Consider the following 13,195-nt stretch of genomic DNA (forward strand, 5'->3'; position numbering starts at 1 on the left):
CTCACTCTGTTGATTTTAACAAGAGCAACCAACAGAAGAACAATCTATACGTTTCTGACGTCAGCTTTTTGTTCACAGTCTCAGAGAGAGTCACCATGCACTTACACTGTTGATTTTAACAAGAGCAACTAACAGAAGAAAAATCTATATGTTTCTGATGTAAGCTTTTTGCTTCGAAGCAATCTGTTCTGTTACTTTGCGATCTCTCTCTCTCCTCTCTCTCTCTCTGTCTCACTTTCTTTTATATACACCGAGAAACATCTGAAGTGTTTTTGAGAAAAGCACAAGCAAAGGAGAAGTGCTCATTTGCCTGTAAGGCCTGTAGCGAATGTAAACTAAATTAATTTTCCGTGTTTGAGACTTCTCCTCGAAGATCACACACACACACGGTCGCCTCTGTTCTCTAATTGTCCATCAATCTCTCACGTTCTTCACTCTGTTACACTGCGAGCAACGGTGGAGCATTAAATGGCATAGTATCGACAGCTATCTACAGCAGTGGGATCAAAATATCACAGAACGGGTCCCATAGAGAGACCTACAGTCGATGTTGTTGTGGTGATTGTAGTGTCGGGAGAGAGAGGGAGGGTTAAAAACAAACTAGAGGGATAGATGTGATCTGGTAAAGAAGATGCTTTGTGTCACACCATTATCATTTAGGCCCTTATACATTGTACTGTATACCCAACATCTTTAGAAGGCTGTCAACTGTATGTTTAGGGCCTCAGACATACTGTATACTCACCGTCGTTGTTAGACGCTGTCAGCGGTATATAGGATATATGTAGTCATACTTTATGTAAGACGTTAAATTATCTTCGACATAAATCGTACTTACCGTGATGTACCGTATACCATACTTGTGGTTTGTGTACTTATTTAGGGGCGACATTAAAACAGTGAAATGTAGAGCAGCTTTGGGGTATGTTCTCATGTACAGGAAATGACACAGTCCTGTTCTCATCCTCCTCCTCCTCTCATCCCCCTCTCTTATTTAGTTTGGGGATTCCATTCCATTAGATTATTTTCCCACCACCACCTGTGCATTCTCCTCCTCCTAAGTTTTAGCACAGATGTAACATTTCAGGGGAGCAATTCCACCACGATAGCTGCTCCTTTCCCAGCACAGAACAGCAGTCCTGCAGGGACTTGGAATCCCAAGATAGCTGTGTTTCCATGCGACTGTATGGGGAGGACAACATCAATTATATATCTTTGGAAAATAGAATAATTTGTGGCTGGTTTTGTAATTATACAATAGACTAGGATTTGTGTAACTGCTGTACTTTTACCCGACAAGTTATCTTGGCAACGGTCGGATAAAACGTCATATTGGTATACAAAGAAACGACGTGTTATGCTTATGATACTGTTATAGCAGGTGAGAGGTAACATCTGGCGCCTGATACAATCATGAACCGTAGTGTGCTTCAGCAGTGTAGTCTATTAACTGAACGGAGTCACCGTCTGTTCTCTGTGTGGCAGAAAAAAAAAGGTCTTGGCTTCAGTCATCATCCTCCACCTTCAACCCCTTTTTCTTTCAAAATATGTTCCACCTGACGAGGATGATTTCGGGACCCTAAACGGTCAGTACATATTTTGACATATTTTGCAATCCTCACTTGTTAAATATATTAGTGCAGTGTATTTTAACGCTAGAATCCTTGTACCTGACAGGTGTGTAGACCAGTTGACTGGGTGAATAACTACCAGGTTAAATACCAGGATCATTACTGATTCCACTGTGTATTCTGTACTGCAACACTATGTTATAAACCATGGGCCAATGCTGTTTCTGTGGTGCATAGGATATAAGCTATACAGTTTTATTGTTGCACCACATGATCATTTAAATGTCAACCTAGTTGAAATTGACATAGACTATATGTGTTTACTGCTTCATAAAACAGTCATATTTGATTCCTTGCTAAATGCATAAGTAATGATAAAACTGACAAAGGATATATATTTGCTGTATTGATATAATTCATACCAGCAAACATGGCACGTAAAATTAAAGACACTTGCTTTCTAGAGCCACAAGAGTGTGTTGTGTTTCCTCTCAATTAAATTAACAGATTCATTAACTCTAAGGTCCCCCTATAGGTCAACTATCGTCAGTAATCCCTTTTCACGCTGTATATGTTTGTATAAAATATTCAAGCTGGAAGCAAGGAGCGGTGTCACTCAGAGCGCGCGGGAATGAATGAGCAGGGACACCGCTCCAGTTGTTGAGCGGCAGCACAGAGGGATTTGGCAAGTCAGACAGAGACCATGCACTTGCTTGACATACATTCAGTGCGCACTTAAAATGAATGACTTTGCGTCTTTATCTGGCATGCAATTGCAGGCTATTATTTGCTGTCAAAATCGGAAGCGAATCGCACGACTACATCAGTCTTAATCTCACACACATGCTGTACATAACATTAACACACAAAGCAGATTACTCCGTGGAGCTGCAAAACTTGAGTTTGGAGTAGCCTACTTACCAGCTGCAGTAAAGCGGTAAGCAGTCTGTAACGCACTATCACCTGGCTGCGACCAATAACAGCTGCATAAATGACAACAAAGTTATTTTGTACATACCTACCTAATGAAAATATAACAGTGCAACATAAATAGAGTAGCATGCTACAAATAAACACAATACTGTACGTGTAATAATAAACATAATAATCACAATATTACAAATAAAAAAATATATGAATATTCTTAATAATAATCATAATCGTAATTAATACAATTATATATAATTCATTCAAATTAATTGCAGATAAAAATATTGAAAAATACTCGAATATCAATCTATTTTCAGCTGTGCTGTCTATACCGACCGCCTTTTGGAATATTTAATGCCAGATGTTGAGCACCTTTTCCTCTCGAGCTGTGCTTCCGAGTTCTCTGGAATCTGATTGGCTTTGGACAAAGGCATCAAACAGTCGAGCCTCTTGATTGATGATTTAATTATCCATACAGTTGATAAGTGCATAGGACAGGATAGAAAATATAATACTTTATTTACATAACCAATCACAGCGTTGCAAAGGTGGAGCCTCCCTCTCCATCTATAGTGAGAGACAGACAGAAATAGAAACAACAGCATCACAAGGAAATACATGAATAAATCAAATAGAGAAACCTTAATTGGAGTAATAACCATGGCATATAGTTGCAATAGAGTGAAATATTTTGGTCGATATAACCTTGAATAACACCTGTGAAAAAAAGGAATAAAGTACACACTTGACGTCTTTCAATCCTGGTCAGAGTGATGAGTTCACATACACTTTGTTTAAAACACGCAGGGAAAACTTCAATTAAAGTACCTGAACGCACCTGACTCCACCTGGCACGTGCGAGAAACACCTCAATATACACATCTCTGTCGCTCTTGTAGGTGCATGCGTCATGCGCCGTTATACATGCTCCACTCACAGTGGTTATTACGATAGTAAAAATAAACGCACGTCCATAGAGGCAAATAAATAAACGTTTACAAATATAAAACATTAACAACCCAAACCGCTGATGCTCACTTCCTTAACACTCTGCAACCCTTACTCTTTCATCCCTGGTATGTGTGCGAGTCAGTCGAACTTGCAACGCTATCATTTTGGTCCTTTTCCCCCCTTTCAGTTGTGGTCGTGTGGGTTGAATATGAGAGTGTTCCAACTTTTCTTCTCTTCCGGATAATATTCTTGCTTCTTCGGCTGCTTATACGTGGTAGTCATAGTCCGACAGTCACAGTTCATTTCACTCGGATCAAACAGCCTGGGAGAGAGAAAAAAAACGTATCACGTTTACCAAAATATGCTCACGTTTGGTCCTGCTCAATTATCCCCTCCCGTGAAGACAGGTGGCGCGTGTCCCAGGGTTGGTTCTCTCCTCTCCTCCGTATTACAGAAAAGAAAAAGAAAAAAAATGTCATTAGAAGAGGCGTAACACGTCAGTCCGTCCCCAGGTTTGTTTCCTGGAGTGTCTGAAAGAGATCAGTCCTAACCTGCCCTAGCAGGAATAACGGTCCTTCCGAACCACTATTTCTAAGGCTTTATTATCGTTGCAAGGATCCCTGCACATTTCTCTCCGCAATTGCTTAACGCTGCAGTCTTGTGTTATCACTACAACCGAAGTCAACCGAAAAGATACTACTATACGAAATCAGGTATGTGTCCATTTCTTTACCTCGACTAATAACCTTTATAAAATAGGTCATTTATAATTTTAGAGATTGCGACTTAGAGCTTTTATAAGGGCTTTGGTGCTATAGTATTGCGTTCACTTTAAACTTTCTCTACCTGCACAGGTGGATGAGGTAGAGGTGCGCTTTAAGTATCTAGGCTTGAAATTGCGTTCCAACAGAGAAGATGCAGTTTTATAGAATTTGATGAAAAGCCTACTCTTCGAGCCGAAAAACCACGAGAAAAAAACAAAAAAACAAGCCCGGTCTTATTCAGCTTTGGATTCACTTTCACCGAGCCAAGCACGCACCCTTTTGTATCCAACTCGTTCTTGTTAGTGTCTTTCTGTATCTTTTGGTTTCGTAGAGTAGAAGTTGTGTGTCTCACAATATGGTAAATATTCGCTTATCATATCAACGTCATTTACATTATTTTGTTCAGATAGCTGTAATATGTTTCAAATCCTGTCTGGATAATTGTATTTTTGTTGACACATCATTTTGTGGTATTTGTTAGTTTTTGTGTGTTTATTTGTTTTTTCCTGTCGTGGGTCGTTCCCCATAGTAATACAATCCATTGGCAGAATTTAACCCACTCATTTTGCACGATTAGTCCATTGAAAGCATGAATGTTTTCATGTTTTGTCTGTTTTTACTTATTTATGTATGTACGTTTTTCAGCATGATAGGCCTAAAACGTAAAATATGCATGCTATCTAAAATGTATCTTAAACGAACAAATGTAGTAATTTTCGTAAATTAATTGTGGAGTACATTTACATTTATGCATTTAGCCTTACGTATTTCACAACATAGCTTTTTGTATCATCTTTCATTTTTATTGTTTTGTGTTGTAAGTGATATAGGCCTAGCGGAGTGAAATTGCTCTTCTTTCAACCCTGTGATATTTACATTTGACACAAAGCCTATTGTTGAACTCATAACTTTAACCTTGCCTCTGTCATCATCAATATAGGTTACTCTCAATTTAAAAAAAAAAACACACACACACACACTACTGTTTGCGGTATACGAGTTATTTTTTTTTATATCGAAGCAGAACATAAAATGAAAACAGCACAAAAGAAAGAAAATGATCAATGGTAAAACTTTTCTTGTTTGAATTAACAGAATGTATAACGCGTGTTTAACCCAGCACGGCCATGTCTTAGTGAATTATGCCTCATACTGAAGGTGCAACTCCCTGTCTCCCCCTTTCTCTGCCTCCTCTCCTTCCCCGTCGTCATGTTCACTTCCACTTATCATCATCCCGATCACTGGCATTATACAGTTCAACAATACATTGATCGACCCCTTATCGTACTCTAGCATAGGTATAAAATGTGTATATTGGGTTTTGTAATATTTTCTGTTTTACTTAGCGCCTGATATTTAAATCGTTTCTCCTAGTCAGTCCAGTGTACCCACATTGTTGCTGCCTGTGTTTGGTTGTTAGATATTGAGCCTGCGTGTTGCTGCTGCTGCTGCTGCTGATTCAAGGAGTCGAGTCCATGCGAGCTGCCATCTGATCCACTCTTATCAATGAAGCACGAGATCATGGCGGATGGCCCCAGGTGTAAGAGGCGAAAACAAGCCAACCCAAGAAGGAAAAACGGTAAGAAGATACATGAAAAATAACAAACTGTCATTTGCAAAATATGTTTGTTGTGGATCTAGAGCTGTAATGTTGTCACTGTGACTGTGGTTCAGAGGGGCTGGCTACGAATGACCAAATGCGTGTTTTTTCTCTGCTCTCGTCTCATAGGAAATAAAGGGACACTTCTAACTGGGAAATAATGCGTAATGTGTCCATATTGTACTGTGTACACAGGCGGGACTGTCTTTCCTTCATTGTGAAATTAGGAGCACAACGTCTTTGCTCATTTCGTAATTTTTACAGAGACGATTTGACGGAAGTTGTAATAAGTTGAGAGTTTATCGTTGCGCGAAAAGACTGAGTAGCAGTGAGAGGAATTTCACAAAGTTTCCCTGCCCATATAACGGTTCAGTCGCGAAGTCCCTTATTGTCCACCAAGACAAACCCGTTAGATGAGGACTGATTTTTTTTTGCTGTTCTGTAGTTCACGTACCTGTAGATTTAGTTGTTTGAACATTTTTTCCATCAAGTGTTTGTTCTTATGCTACACATTGCTTAGATTCTCACACTTCTGAGTATATTATGCCAGTAATGTAATTCGTTTGTATATGTCTAAACGTTATTGGTATGTTTAGTTCTCGCGTTGTACCCAAATTATTTGTTACAGTGTTAAATCTACCTTCTCTCGAAACATTGTCCCCTTTTAGTAAGGAATGATTAGTGTCCCACACCGTTGGCAACTGACAAGAATATGAAACAGAACATGTGGGGACAATTCGCTGTGAACATGCTGTAGTAGCTTAGTTTACTAATTTATTATAAACAAATATGATGGCATGTGCGCTAAGATGGTGATATTGACCGGTGGTGTGTCTCGTGTTATTTCTTTTATTATTAGCAATATAAAGTGCTTGTATGGAGCAAATAGCGGTGAAGGATACGTTTGTCACTCTATTGTCAACTGTTTGTCAACCCACCGAACTGTGTTACACGTTGGAGTTATTGAACCATGTCGTGGATGGCTTTTCGTAGGGAATATACGTTTGTCCCTTTCCCTTTTGTCGACTGTAGACTACAATACACCCCGTGCACAAGTAAATCCAGCATCACCACATGTCTGGGTCCCGAGATCTTTTCTTACACGGGAATGCTTAGCATTTTATTTTGTACCTGGTATTTTCAGTCTCTGTTGTTGTACAAAGTGGCATTATCAAGTGCGTATGAATTTTGCTTGTACTTGTGAAATGTCTCCCTTTATGTGGCTCTTTCCCTTATTAAATGTTGTGTATTGATTTCGTACAATCAATACAAGGAGAGTCATTGACAATTACAAGCGTTGCTTCAAGCTTGTTGTGGTTCTGAATAACAAAAGATAGGAGTGAAAGTAAGTTCCCCTTTTCGCTGTAGTTTTTAGGAGATAGGAGTGTTCTTGCCTCCTTTCTTGCCTCTGAGCACCAGTTCCCACCTGTTCCAGTAAACAAAAGTTTGGATTACTTTAAAACACTCCATTCAAGTAAGTGTTTTCTGACCAACACACACCTGATGATTGACATTTGCATTTGTCAGAAAGAAGAATCCTTTCAAGTTCCCTCTATGAAACAGCAGCAAGCAGCCTCACACACTCTCAATGCAAAAATAATTAGCATGGTATTTTAGTCGCTTCCCCCTCAGTGCTGATGTGGTGTGCAGTGTGCACATATAATAGGCTGACTGAGCAAGTAGAAATTCGGCATTCTTGATTCTATCATATTTTTTAAATATGCCATTGTGATCACGGAGTTGCCCCCCTATTTACATTTTCTCGTCACGAGATGCCTTCAATAGCTCTCTCCCTTTGGGAATGCTGTGGTTGAGCTATTCAGACAGAGTGGATTTTATTTTCTCCCCTGGATGCATGGAGAGATGTCATAGGAGCTGAGCTTGTGTGTCTGGCCGATAGATAACACCACTATATGGCTATATATGAGGATCCTTATCAGGTCGATAGCCTACATACTGAGATTACTTGAATGCAGTAAACAATACAGAAAACATAGACCATCAATTGAAATATTTTGAATATTGATAGATCGATGATGTCAATTATTTATTTACTATATGGGTAGAAAAAATAAATTATTTTACGCATGATCGTTTGTCATGTTATCCAGAAGACATTTCTCTGTAGTTATAGAATATTTTTTAGTCGGATTTCAACATTTTGATTCACATTTACTGCAAAATTTTATAGCCAGTATTCTGACCTTAGAGTGAGATTCTGGAATTCCAGGTCAATTTCATTCAGATTAGGTTATTTGGTCACATTATAGTAGGTAATAATGCTTTTCTAGCCATGCATGGTGGTATCTGGCTTCGCTGTTTGTTGATAACAGAACTTTGGCGTGTGATTCTATAGGCCCACATATGATACTGTACATACTTATCACATCCAGAGTTAAAGAGTGTAAAGTCAATCTCACAGTTCGGTGCAACGTGATATTGGCAACCCTGTAGTTTTGTTGGAGTTTTCTCTCTGCCTGCCTTCCCAGGTGTTGCAAGTCAGACCCAGCTGTGGGGCTCTACCTCACTGTGTGTTTATAAGTACAGCTGGCAAAGTACTCCACAAACCTTTTCCCCTCTAACTTGATTAGTCAATCAATACTGTTAAAAATGAGTACTTTTGAATGGCACACTTTCCGTTTCCACATTTCTATTGCCCTCTCAGTATGGGTAAAGAGACATTTGCTAGGGGAATGACAGCCAGTGGTACTGATCAGTATCTCCCGCTCATCTATTTTGTTTACGTTCAACTTCTGGAGTAATGCTGGAGCTGTGTGTGTTATGTGGTTTCGCTTGTATTGGGTGGTGCCATTTTACGAGGCGGTACATAAAAATGGCACCACTTTTTTCAGGGGAAGTTTCAAATATAAACGTAGACATTCAGTTTTCCCAAAGGTCCGTTTGTCTGATATTTCCTGTAATACAATACAAAGACCTGTACATTTTCAATCAACAGAAAGCCTCTCCATAGACGTTCCCATGCTCCAGAATATATTGATTACATAATTGAAGGTATATAAAAAAAAAAGAAGCTTTCCAGCTTCTCTCTCTGTCTCTCTCTCTCTCTCTCTCTCTGGCTCCAATAGTTTAATACAATGCTGTGAATGTGATTATAAAAGCCTGTGTGCATTCACGCTAAAGATATAAAGGAGTGCTACTAATTCTTTAGCCTCAGCCCTGCTTTCAGCCCAAACAATGGCAGATTCCTTCCAGTCTAAACATTTTGTCCATCTCTATTATTCATTTGCTTTTAAGGTGCATTTACTCCCCAGTCGAAGAGAAAAATCCCCCCCCCCCCTTTCCCTTTTCACAAATTGTTCCTCTTCCCAAGGTAGGCACTATTTTGTTGCTGTCACAGGGAAAAGGAGGGCAGGTTCGCTGGCGCTCACGGACAATTGATTGTCAGTCGTAATGTGTTTCATTTACATGTTTATAACGTCAATAGTGCTGGGGTGTCCACTGTACCATTCATGCTGCCATTCCCACAAGGGTGCAATTGTCTAAGCAGCCAAAGCTAGTTACCTTTCCTGATGGCTTTTTCACTCGGGCAAAAATGGAAAGTCTGTGTTGCCGTGGTGCATCAGTGTTTAGAGAAGGATTATTTTGTTTAAGCAAGTGAAATAATTACTGCAGATATTACGAGCCAGCAAGAAATGATCTCCTTTCGGGCAGGGGCCTGCACTGTTCGCATGGCAGCAGTGACAGTGGTGAGGCATGAGGTGTCCAGACAGACTCAGGGTTTTTAGAAAAGCTATTTCATATGATGAGGTATTATTAGATTGTTTACTTAAGACTCATAGACTGATGGTATCTGGTAATGGTAGATACAGCATGTCTGAGGATGTGTGTTTTTGTGCACTTTTCCAAAAACAACATCCTGATCCTGATTTCTGGCATGTCGTTATGCGAGACCTTTGTTGCCCTTTTCACCCTTATCAAGCAGATACAGTTTGGTTGATGCATCACTGTAGTTTGATGTTTATAATTCTTTATCAAACGGGGGTCATCATAAGCTAAATATATCCTTCGGCTCAAACTACGGTAGTCGGACGTACACCACTGAACACTTTGTGTTACCGGATCTCTACCTGTTAGATTTCAGAACTTCCAGGAGTAATACAAATATATATATATTCATTCCATTGCCTAGTGTGGTGACTTTCGATTTAGTAAAGGTTTTAGTTAATTCAAAACTACATAGATCTCCTTAACATCACATTCAGCCACAAACACATGTTGTGTTTGCTGTGATGAACCAGATTCATGCAGTATTAGATTATTCTGATTTGGACAGAACATCACCATCTCTACAGTCGGACACCGATACGCAACTTTATCCCCAAAATTTTGTCTGTTTAAAAAAAAAAATCTTTCCCATTTTATTTTTTTGTTTTGGGTTCTCTATTTTTTTCTCCCTCTCTGGCTTATGAAGATATTTTCGCCTAACGGGGGAGAACACACACAGCAGAGGCACCGCTAGCTGAACCCCTGACACCGCGGTCTTTGGAATGCCTTAGGTACGATTTCACTTTCGCTCACATCAATGCTGACCTGAATGTCTTTCATATCTGATCCGCCGTGTCTCTCCCAGTAAACATCCCCCGAGGGGAGAACAAAGAAAGGAGCTCTTCTTCTTCTTAATCACAATTCAGCCCTTTCTCCGCCAGCAGGCTACATTTGCATTCAGCATCAGAAAGGCCGAGATGAAAAGGGGGAAAAAAGGAAAGCAAGAAAGGAGAGCAATAGCAAAAAAAAAACTAAAAAAAATGGCAGAAGGGTGGGTGGTGAGCAAAATAACTTAGGTGTTTGTGGCTGTTTGTTGGGCGTCCCCTGGTTACTAGCCTAATATAGCTCCTACTCTACCGGGGTAGGCCTGGCCCTCCTGACGGTCAGATAGTGTTACGAGATGGCATGCCTGTACTATTCATGGACACTCACTCTCACACTTAAAGAAAAAAACATGAAAACGTGTCTGAGACGGATCAGATTCTAACTCAAGAGGTCTGTACTAGCTAGGAGCAGGTGTGTTCAGACACAATTACTTTTTAGGGGTGTTTCTTTTTTGTCCATTTTGAAATAAGAATTGGAGCGCAAAGCAGTGCTTATGTCTACTGTTATTTGTCAATTTGCATTCTCACATGATATTGTAGGGATTCCTTGTGGATGTGTGTTTTGTATGTCACCAGAAGAGCAGGTGTGAACGAGGTCAATAGGAGAGACTATTTCTGGAGTTGTTGCATTGTGATCTTTCAAAGTATCATGTCAGTTGATACACTATGCCGGGTTTACTGAGAAAAGTTTAGTAGTTGTGTTGTGAGATTAAAATAAAAACCCGTTCAAACAGAGTTGCCATTTTTGTTTCTCTTTACTTTATAGCTCAGTACTCTTTCTACTTTAAGATTAGATTTGGTCCCCCCCCCCTCCTAGAAATCTGGACCAAAGTTTAACCGCAATGCCTCCACTCTTCTCTTAAGTTGGTTGGCGAGATATCTTTATTGTGTCGTGAGATCTATTTCTTCTCTCTCCTCTCTCTCAATCAGACTAAAGAATCATGTATGCAAATCCGTTGCCAAGCTTTCAAAGGGGGGGATGCTTCAGCCTACAACTTGAAATGCATCATGTGATATGAATTCCATATTCTTTCTTTTATTTTCCAACCCAAACTTTTTTTTAAGAAAAAAAAAATGGTTATTAGTACACCTTCCCCCTTTCCCAAGCTAACCGGGATTTAGACAGATTTACTTCAGCAAATACCTTTGGACACTGGGGGAAAGTAGGAGTCTGTTTGCAAAAGGAGTCTTTTGTTCCGAGAGGTACAGGGATAATTCTTTACTAGGCAGGCGTGATATTAACCCATGCTTCGATACCAGGGGAAGTGGTTAACTCTTTGTGGACACACACTCACTCTTTACTTGGACAGTTCAGGTTTCTGCTCTTCTCATGCATGGACCATTTTCTCAGCTCTGTTGAAAACTTTCCCTCTCTCCCTTCCGATGCCTTCTTCTTATGTACGTTTTCTGAAGTAAAGAGTCGGGACAGCCTGTTCCATGTTCTGCTTGGTATTTTTTGTGTGGAAAAGCTGCGAGATCTTGGATAGGGGACTCGCTTGGCTTTATAGAATAGCCAACCCATCATTATAGCTGAAATTCCTTCCCTCTGCAATAGCTTCAGCTCTAGTTGGTGTTCTGCTGGCAATGTCTTCTGTGCTGCTTACATATGTCACTGCTGAGGACCACAGAATGCAAGTAGTACTGCTGAGTTTCTTGCGTCATCAGTGACTAAGAAAAATGCATGAATCATAGCCAATGAGAAGGCAGTCCTCAAGCCCCTGGGCTTAATATGTTGATTTAATGTCTCAATTATCATAATGCTTAAAGCGAATAGACATTTGCTAATGTTTTGATGAGGCTTAAGTCTTAAGTTTGACTTGATTTGAGACCCGGGTTCACTTTATCCACCTCTAATTCTTTGTCCTGCGCTGGATCATATCATGCTGTATTTGGTTGTGTGTGTGTTGTCCGTAGTTCAGGTTGTGTGTGTGTGAGGACTCGCGGGTGTGAAAGATTGAACGATGGAGGAGAAGTGACAGAATTAAAGGTGTTTGCAGCGCCGTTCCGCCGTGACTCGTCCTCTAAGCCCGTCTCTGTCACCGTCCTCTTGTAATTTGACAGTTCATATCCACTCCCCTGTAAGGTGATGTGAACTCACACACAACTGAAGTTGGAAAATATTACAGTCGAATGTCTTTCTCTTCTTTCTTTCGTTCGTTCCTTTTCCTTTTTTTCTGTGTGTGTGTGATACAGACACAAGGCAAACACTGAAATTGAAACTTCAGTGGACTGGCAAATAATTGCATGCATTTGGGCTTTCGATTTTTCTGTGTACTTCCTTATCCTAAGCCCACAATGTTTTATGCATTGGGTGAGAAAAATACATTTTAGAAAAATATCATGCCTCATTTGACATTTTCTCAAGTGAAAATGCGAAGTCTTTATTCGGCCCATCCATTCGGTTCCCATCCCACTGTTTGCACACATCTAGTTGTTTACAATGGCTTGCGTGTGATTGTCAAAATGTTCCACGTGTCAACTTTCCTATTTGCAAGGTACACATGATATGACTCGCGACAGGTTGCATAGCAGGTGTGAACTAACATTTCGATTTCTTAATTAAGACAATTACAAGTTTAAAGGCACCGGGTTTTGTGCACATAATCTTACATTTCATTATGATGTTTTGCATGTGACTTACAGTCAGCGTAATACACAGCAACTCGGCGGTTCTCGCAATGCACCGTCTGTGCTTCAGAACAAGAGAAATACAATGGAAATCACAATGAAAATATCCCATCCTGTTGATTGTCCTCTTACAATATACAT

The 13,195-nt window shown here is 40.0% G+C and overlaps 1 protein-coding gene and 1 long non-coding RNA gene across 8 annotated transcripts in view; one reads left to right on the forward strand and one right to left on the reverse strand.

The window, feature by feature from the left end:
- Positions 1 to 2,948: 2,948 nt before the first annotated feature.
- Positions 2,949 to 3,591, reverse strand: LOC139532139 (uncharacterized). Its single transcript, XR_011666509.1, has 2 exons — positions 3,330 to 3,591; positions 2,949 to 3,068 (listed from the first exon to the last, which is right to left on the reverse strand). It is a non-coding gene; the product is annotated as an uncharacterized lncRNA (long non-coding RNA).
- A 395-nt stretch (positions 3,592 to 3,986) lies between these two features.
- The window catches only part of LOC139532138 (zinc finger E-box-binding homeobox 2-like), an 80,582-nt gene continuing 71,373 nt past the window's right edge, over positions 3,987 to 13,195 (forward strand). For 2 of the 7 annotated variants that reach the window (XM_071329343.1, XM_071329347.1), the window contains exons 1-2: positions 3,987 to 4,165; positions 5,637 to 5,794. In XM_071329343.1, coding sequence (XP_071185444.1) covers positions 5,723 to 5,794 — 72 coding nt within the window. In that variant the 5' untranslated portion in view covers positions 3,987 to 4,165; positions 5,637 to 5,722. Of the gene's footprint in view, positions 4,166 to 5,434; positions 5,515 to 5,636; positions 5,796 to 13,195 lie in introns of those variants that run through there. The other 5 variants (XM_071329345.1, XM_071329350.1, XM_071329348.1 and 2 more) reach the window with 5 other exon arrangements.

This window comes from Salvelinus alpinus, chromosome 10 (assembly GCF_045679555.1).
Source record: "Salvelinus alpinus chromosome 10, SLU_Salpinus.1, whole genome shotgun sequence".
NCBI classification, from domain to species: domain Eukaryota; kingdom Metazoa; phylum Chordata; class Actinopteri; order Salmoniformes; family Salmonidae; genus Salvelinus; species Salvelinus alpinus.